The 8,732-nt window shown below is 35.9% G+C and overlaps 1 protein-coding gene across 1 annotated transcript; it reads left to right on the top strand.

The window, feature by feature from the left end:
• The first annotated feature begins 5,525 nt into the window (after positions 1 to 5,525).
• Positions 5,526 to 7,415, top strand: LOC149012536 (3-ketoacyl-CoA synthase 6-like). The gene is made up of 2 exons (XM_089159672.1): positions 5,526 to 6,462; positions 6,544 to 7,415. Exons 1-2 carry the CDS (start codon positions 5,548 to 5,550, stop codon positions 7,120 to 7,122), a joined length of 1,494 nt encoding a protein of 497 aa, XP_089015798.1. The 5' UTR covers positions 5,526 to 5,547; the 3' UTR covers positions 7,123 to 7,415.
• Positions 7,416 to 8,732: the final 1,317 nt, after the last annotated feature.

Consider the following 8,732-nt stretch of genomic DNA (forward strand, 5'->3'; position numbering starts at 1 on the left):
TAACAAAGCAATAAAAGGAAAAGAGAAACCTCAACTAAAGAGAGGCACGACTGTAGGCATCTTTGATCAAGGACCTAAGGGGAAGGGAGAACAAAAATAAATGAAAGAAAATTGCAGAAAGTAAGTAACAACCCAATATAAAAAGAAAAAAGGAAACCCTAACCAAAGAGAGGCATAACTGTAGGCATCTTTGATCAAGGACTTAGGGGAAGGGAGAACAATAAATAAATGCTGAAAGTAAATCCTAAATTAAGAATATGAAGGGGTAGATAGAAATGGGAATGGAGGGGGGAGAGAGGATTATTGAAGAAGGTTATTTGCATCTTTGAACTTCAAATAAAAAAAAAAACTTGAACGAACGATTCGAATCTCAACCAACCCAAACAACCAAATCTAGAATGATCTAGATTTGCAATTGCTAGACCTAGAGAAAAATGAATCATCAAACGTGAATTTGAATTTGAAATTGAACTTTGAAATTGCATTACATAGAAAAATTAAATGTAAACATTCAATCTAGAAATTAGAATCTCACAAAAGCAATCAAAGAAACTAGGGAAAACTTAAATAAACTAAAGAGAAAAGAAAGTGTGCTTCTCCTAAGCTTTAAAACATGTTCTCCCTTGCTGGAATATGCTCTCCTTTTATAGAGTTTTTACATGGGATATGATTCTTGACAGAGTTTGAATAAAACTTAGAGTTCCTATCTGACTCAACCAAGGAGGGTTTTGGCGTACTAATCGGATTGACTTAGGGAGATCAGTTGGATTTGAATATCAAGAAGTCATGAAGCTCTCCTCCAAAAATCAGCTTGATCGGACACTGGATGACCATTCGATGAAGGGTTTGATTGAAATTGGACATAGACATTCAAAAATGGGATTTTTCCCTCTTCCTTCTCTGAATATAATTCTTTTTCCTCTTTTTATTTCTTTGATCAAGTCCCAAATAGGAAATAAGATATTGAAGTATGCAATGACTCTTTTCTCCATTAGGGCTCTCTCAATAATATCTATGTAGATTTGATTGATAATTTCTAATCTCAGCCAGAGATCAAAATTTACTTATTTATTTTTAAAATATTTTGGAATTGGCCCATAATCACATCTCTAGCTCATCATGCTCCAGATCAGGCCCATTTTTGCACTTAAGATTTGAACGGAGCTCTTGACTTGTAAAATTTCATGTTTCATACCCAAAAGTCCAAATATTCGCTGAAGTCCTAAAATTCATAAAATCTGCAAAAACAACATAAAACCCAAGGTAGCTCAACTTTAAGTGAGTAAAATGCATGCTTTATGCCCTAAGATTCCACACATAAATGAGCTCATCAGAGTTTAGAGAATGAATTTGGAGAGGAGGAGCTGCTTTGGGATGAATTTTGGAGTTGTGATCTATTATGTTCTAAGTTTCTTTTGCTAGGGTTATATGGATTTACATGAGATAATTATCGATTTTATTCTCCTTTCATATAATTCAATTCTCCCTTTTGTTTTTTTTTTTTTTTTTTTTTAAATTTTATTCTTAATGTCTGAATGTTTGGCCAATATTCATGAATTTCATTGTATGTTTTCTATCATGTAATGATGAGGAATGCATGCTAGACTTAGGATTGAAGAATGACAAATCATATCTAAAGCGTAATAAGTTAGAGGTTTGTTCGACTTTGTTTGTGAGTTTCTTGCATTTAATGTGATATTATTAAATTGATCTTCTAAGCGTAACTGATAGGGAGGGTTTAATATGTTAGGAATTCTCACGAGTTACAAATGAGGTAATCTAACTTAGGAAATCTTATCTACAATTGGGAGATTAAATTGGTTATATGAGAAGGGGGGAAATAAATCAATAATCTATATCATGTTTGGCAAAATCAAATCCTAGTAATTTCATTCATTGAATTTGATTTTAGTTTTTGTTAGCACTTTTGTTATTTCGTTCAAATTTGTTTTAATTTAATTAATAGTTTAGTTAATTTTTCTTAATTTGTTTAGGGTATTCTTAAAGCTAGTAAGTGATTTTTTGGGCACTACATATAGACCCCCTAGATTTACAATCAATTACATCTACCATCCCTGAAAAGAAATTAATTACAAATACCCATTTATTGTTATTATCATCACTTAGTTTTAATACTTAACAGTAAGGAGGTATTTATAGTTGAATTTTTTTTTTCAAGAATAGTAAATGTAATTGATTATAAATCCAACGGACTATATGTAATCTGCCTTTTTTTTTTTTTTTTTAATCTTTTCAATTCTCGTGGAACGATATCCTTCTATCTCTGGTGCTTTTTAATACTGGAAATGAAATGTCCGCCGATAGGTGTGAACCCAAGACCTCCCCATGGGATTCTGGTTCTTTTTACTCGGGTGACTTCGTACACTTGTGAATACAGATGCAACAATAGATCAAATTAAGCACTCGACCTTATGAACATTATTGGATTTGACTCCAAGAGAGAACCATACATTTAAGACACATCATGGTAGCAAATTTTTAAATCAGAACTAAAGGTTTGGAAATATAGGAGGAGCAAGAGAATTCTCACCCTCTTCTTCACTCGTGAGTTCAACCAAATGCATGCTACAGTGTGTGAGTTTGTTACCTTCTACTAGTGCTTAATTTCTTTATATACCAAAACAGGTTTACCAAAAAAAAAAAAAATTTCTTTATATACCTTCTCCTTTGGGTGGAAAGGATTAATTGTCCTTGTTAACATAGGTCTTTTTTTTTTTGGCTAAAAAAAAAAAAAAAAAAAAAATGAAGTAGACTCTTCTGATGTCACGATCAAATTTAGGATTCGATCATTGAACTGTAATACTTTGGTTATTTTCTTTTTCACAAGATTTCACAAATGAAGTAGATTCTTCTGACAAGATTGCGAGTCCGGTCGCTTCCGGATCAGCGACCCCGACCCAACGCTTCCTGACCACAAACATCAGTGGGGCCTAAAAAGCACTTTTTGAAAAAAATAAAATATTTTTTTTTTCACTAGTGGACCCACTGGTTTTTGTGGTCAGGAAACCTTGGGGAGTGCTCCCCCGACGGGGAGAAGATGGGGAGAAGATCATCGCAACCTTGGTTCCTATCTTACTTTGTTACCATTATGATGTCACGATCAAATTTAGATTGATGTTCTTTCTTTCATCACAAGATTTGACAAATGAAGTAGACTCTTCAAGATGTCCGTAAGACTTTAATTGATTTGCCGCTTCAAGTTGTTAGTAGTTAGGAGTTAAGCAATGTCGCAATTCTGCAATAATAATCTCTTCGCTACACCAAACCCTGAAAAGAAAAGAAAATTCTCTTCAACCCAGACACGTTCTGACTTCATGTTAATGCTATTTACTCAGACCCAGAAGTAAGAATAGAAAAGAGAAACCGACTCTTTACTGATCTAAAGTCACAGCCACAAAATTAATGAAGTGTCATATCGTGGTTAAATTTGGTGCTTTAATTTACTTTCCATGAAACTGAAGACGACCCAAGCCAAACTTAGTCAATTTAAGTGTTTTCCACTCATATTTCAACTTCAAAAAATTGATAAAAATGTGTACACAATACCATGAGAAAATCAAAAGGAAATAAAAAAAAATTACAACAAGAACAATTTATGCATGTAAAAATATGTCAAAATCAAATTAGATACGAACTCCATTAAAGAAATGGGGTGGCCAATCTGAAATAACACACCTAAGCCTTACGGCTAGTTAACATTGGCATGAGAGTACAAAGAAACTGAATAATTATGGCTCTTAATTCATAACTGCCCCAACTGTCCAATGCATCCTCACATTACTTCACTTCCCAAACACAGCCGACCATTTCTAGATCTCACATCGATTTCCGCAGTAGTTAGGAGAGATTTTTTTTTGATGTATATATGAAACACAGCCGACCATTTCTAGATCTCACATCGATTTCCGCAGTAGTTAGGAGAGATTTTTTTTAAATATATATACATCAAAGCAAAGGAAAAAGTTGCATTAAAAGATCCCATTAGAAGTACAACTACGAGATAAAGAGTCTCAACTGAAATCATGTTCAATAAAGAGCCTAGGTTGTTGGTCTTAACGTATCCATTGGCATTGTTCACCTTCATGTTTGTCAAGTTAAAAAAATAGTTTTGAAGAGTGGGAGGTTGAAATTTTTATAGCATGTGGCTTATTTCACATTTGTTACTATATCCATTAGAAATGTTAAGTGTTGCAGTGGTCAAGTATCTTTGGAGACTTTAGGAGTAAAGTAATATTTATGTCATCATTGCACTAGATGTCTGTAATGGATATGTTTTACTTCTTTGCATCTCCAACCCTTTATTTGTTGCAAAAAGGATGGTTTCAATCATATCATTTTTGTCCAAGCATCCTGGCTTCACGGTTATTACTTTGCCATTTACACTAATCCCTGCACTGTAGCCTACTTTCTTTAGAAATTCATTATATACCCTGCGCAAAATAAAACTGGTGAGTGAAGCATAGATAATTCTCTAGGTATATAATGTGCTTGTTGATTCGGAGTGGGGTTGTCTTTAAAAATTTGTTGAGGTTGTTTTGGTAAATTTAAATTTGATTTGAAGGAAAATATTTGAATTGAAAGAAAAAATATCCTTGGGTGATAAGATCAGTTTCCCTCCAAACGAATCATCTTACACTTAAAGCCAAAATTCTACTTTTTTTAATTCTTCCATGACTCTTTGTTGGGGTTGAAAGATAGAATGACTTGCATGTTGATAACATTTGTAGAATCTGGATTGAGAAGCACATGGGCAAGATGGAAATTCCAATTTGGGTGCTTTTGATTTGTCTTCTAAGTTGTTCCAGTCTTATGGTCCCATGAGCTTGTTGAGTTTGATTACGTTTTGTATACTGCATGTGTAATTACAATTCTATTCTTGTACAAGTAATTGACCTAAAATCCCTTTCAATTATAAATAGATTAGGATTTTGAGTTTTTCTATAAATATCGTCTTTGTGGAATAACTTTAAAAAACAAGGCAAACAAAGAAAAACACTTTATAAAGTATGAAAGTGGTAAGGTTTTTAGGAAATAGTAAAATCTTTTTTCTTGTTATTGTGAATACATTTTTCTTGTATTCTTCTTCGTGATTATGTATTCATCCGTGACAAAGTTATTTTCATTCTTTTGCAATGATATTACTTACCCAAGAAAGGATTATTTCCATAACTAAGTTTACCTAAATAAAACACATGCGAATATCACGCAATTAGAGTTTTAGTATAACAGATAAACATTTAGCCAGTGCCGTAGAGTTCGGTGATAGAAGAGTTCATTTAATTACTTGAATTGAATCCATTCACTGCTCCAGGCATGCCTTTATATCTCTACCCTCCCACTAACCAACCAGAAACAAGCTATTACACTCATTGTCTCTTTCTTGGCATCTCCCTCCCCTTTTCTGTGTTCGATAAGACAGAGAAAGCTAGGCGAGTTTTCGATCTTCCATAAAACAAACAAACTAGGCTGTGAATCTGTGAATGTGAAGAAGAAGAAATATAAAGCACAGCCAAAGCTACAGCAAAAATGCCAGAAACATTGCTGAATTTCTCCAACTCAGTGAGGCTCAAGTATATAAGACGTGGCTATGAGTGCTTAGTGAACCACATCTTAACCTTCCTTCTCATCCCTCTCATGGTGGGAATCCTTGTTGAAGTCCTCCAAGTGATGGGTCCTGAAGAGTCCCTAAATTACTTCTGGTCTTTTCTGCAATTAAACCTTGTCCATGTCCTCTGCTCAGTCTTCCTCATCATCGTCACCTTCATTTACTTCATGTTTAAACTTCGACCAGTTTACCTGGTTGACTATGCTTGTCTGAAGCCACGTAACGGCTGTCGTGTTCCCTTCTCCACCTTCATTGAACACACAAAGCTGATCAACAAAGACAACCCAAAAAGCTTCGAATTTCAAATGCGGATCATTGAACGAGCTGGGCTGGGCGAGGAAACCTGTCTCCCACCCGCGATCCATTACATCCCTCCAAAACCAACCATGGAGGACGCAAGAAATGAAGCTGAGTTAAATATCTTCTCTGCCATTGATAATCTCTTCAACAAGACCGGAATCAAGCCGAATGACATCGATATTCTCATTGTGAATTGCAGTATGTTCTCGCCCACTCCATCCTTGTCAGCCATGGTGGTGAACAAGTACAAGATGAGGAGCAACATTAAAAGCTTCAATTTGTCTGGAATGGGTTGTAGTGCTGGGCTTATATCTGTTGATCTCGCTCGTGACCTTCTTCAGGTTCATTCTAATTCTTTTGCTTTGGTTGTGAGCTCTGAGATACTCACTCCTAATTACTACAAAGGAAACAACAGAGCTATGCTTGTGTCCAATTGTTTATTCCGCATGGGCAGTGCTGCAATCCTCCTTTCTAATCGTAGGAAGGATTCACGGCGTTCAAAATATCGACTCTTCCACTTAGTACGAACCCATAAGGTAAAGTCATTTTGTGTGACCACAAGTCCTATTTGTAGAGGATATATGGATCCAATTAACATATATATGGCTGTTATATAGGGAGCTAATGACAAGGCTTACCGCTGTGTGTTCGAGGAGGAGGATGCAGAAGGAAAGGTTGGGACTTCGCTTTCGAAGGATCTGATGGCGATAGCCGGTGAAGCACTGAAATCGAATATCACGACGATGGGGCCGCTTGTGTTGCCTGCATCAGAGCAGCTGCTCTTCCTCTTCACCCTCATCAGAAAGAAGCTCTTTGACCCAAAGGCGAAGCCTTACGTTCCCGATTTCAAGAAGGCATTCGAGCACTTCTGCATCCATGCCGGAGGGAGAGCCGTGATTGATGAGTTGCAGAAGAACCTGCAGCTGTCGGCAGAGCATGTGGAAGCATCAAGAATGACATTGCACCGGTTTGGGAACACGTCGTCTTCATCTCTATGGTATGAATTGGCCTATATTGAAGCTAAAGGAAGGATGAAGAAGGGAGATAGGGTATGGCAGATTGGGTTTGGTAGTGGGTTTAAGTGTAACAGTGCTGCTTGGAAGTGCAATCGCACCATTAAAGCCTCAACTGATAGTCCTTGGGTTGATTGCATCCACAGGTATCCTGTGGACATCCCTGATGTCATCAAGCTATAGAGTCTGATTCTGGTGCAGAAACTCATTGCATCCACCAAGCTTTTCTGTTAATTTTCCTGCTAAGGTAAGATAGAAGTATTAAAATATCTACATATATATTATTCTTGTTGCCATCGGATGTATATGAGCATTGCTCTTTTGTAGCAAACGCTTAATTAAGGGCTTTGTGCGTACTTGTGTTTTTCTTTTTTATTGGTTAATACGTACTTGTGTTTTTCCTTTTTGTTGGTTAATACGTACTTATGTTTTTATCTACTACCATGACTCATGACTGCTGCAAGGTTTCAGTAACAACAGAAGTATTTCCCAAAAATAAATAAACGCGCCGATGGGTTTGGGACGAGCTTTTAAGGCCTGAGGTAGCATTGGGCCTGGAGCTAACCATTGGGCTGAGCCTTGAGCCCAATCCAACCCCTATATGTTGTGTACATGAATTTTCATATCTGACATTTACTCTCTTTTTTGGGTAAATTATTTTACATTTACTCTAAAAATTATTTTAAGTACACTATTTTCCTTTCTATTGGAACTGAGGTTCCCCTAGAATAGCATATGTGTACCTTTGACTACTCCTTTAGGAGGGGGAGAAGGACAACTGTTACTTATAATTTAAATATAGACTAGGCTTTGCCCTTGAACCGAAGGGAAAAATTCTCCATGTAGTTATTAATGGCAACTAGGCAACCAAGGTGATAATAGAAATAATCACTAGCAAAGAGTCTAGATTCCTACGTGAAACCTAGACAATTAGGAGTTCTGGTAACTTTCCTGTTCCTTGTTTCTTGTGCTCTTTTGCATTTTTAGAACAGTTATAATCCAAAACATATATGTAATTCCATGTATTTCTTGTGTTTTTTTTTCTTAATGAACCAGTGCATTGATATAGTTTTGAGCCCATTTTGAGAAATACCAAATTAAGGTTTCTCACAAAGATAAAAATGGTATTTTTGAAAAGGCAGATGGGCTTGTTGTCTTTTTAACACCTAAGCAAAACTCCTATTTTGAAACCCTAAAAACTCAATTTTTTTTTTCGATTTTTCTAGTAAAAACATACACAGGATTTCAACACCCATAAACCATAATGAAAATATATAAAAACAAGAAAAACTATTTCTTACCAAAAAATAGAGAAAATGAACAGAAATATTACCATGCAACCCTTTACTTTCTTTGGTTTTAATTGAAGATCTAAATAAGTCAACTAGGGCCCCAATAGGGCTGGGTTCAATTGGATTTTCCTAAACCCTAATCCTAATCTTTAAGACCCTAGATTCACCTTGACATTAATCGAAAGCCTTGGGCTACATATCTTGACCTCGATTGAACCAGGTCAGGCTAGGTTGACCTCGATTGATCCTGGTTGTTTGTTGTCAAGGGTTGGGTCTGGCCCTAGCATATAATCCTGGCCTTCACTACATAGCAATAAAACAACCCATAGAACAAGCGAACTATTACCTCCAACTTAAATTGATATCCAACTATATGATGTGATTCTAATTACTTAATCATCAATATGACGTCATATTAGCCGTAGCATTTTCGCATTGGGCCTTCATCACTTCCAATGAGAGTATGGACCAGAAACGTGACTTCAAAATTTGGAGTTCTAA

This window comes from Hakea prostrata, chromosome 6 (assembly GCF_041222555.1).
Source record: "Hakea prostrata isolate BN-2017 chromosome 6, UWA_Hpros_2, whole genome shotgun sequence".
In the NCBI taxonomy this organism is placed as follows: domain Eukaryota; kingdom Viridiplantae; phylum Streptophyta; class Magnoliopsida; order Proteales; family Proteaceae; genus Hakea; species Hakea prostrata.

Coding starts and splice junctions, on each gene's coding strand:
- LOC149012536 (XM_089159672.1), top strand. CDS start 5,548: ATGCCAGAAACATTGCTGAATTTCTCCAACTCAGTGAGGCTCAAGTAT. Junction 6,463..6,543: donor ACTTAGTACGAACCCATAAG/GTAAAGTCATTT, acceptor GCTGTTATATAG/GGAGCTAATGACAAGGCTTA.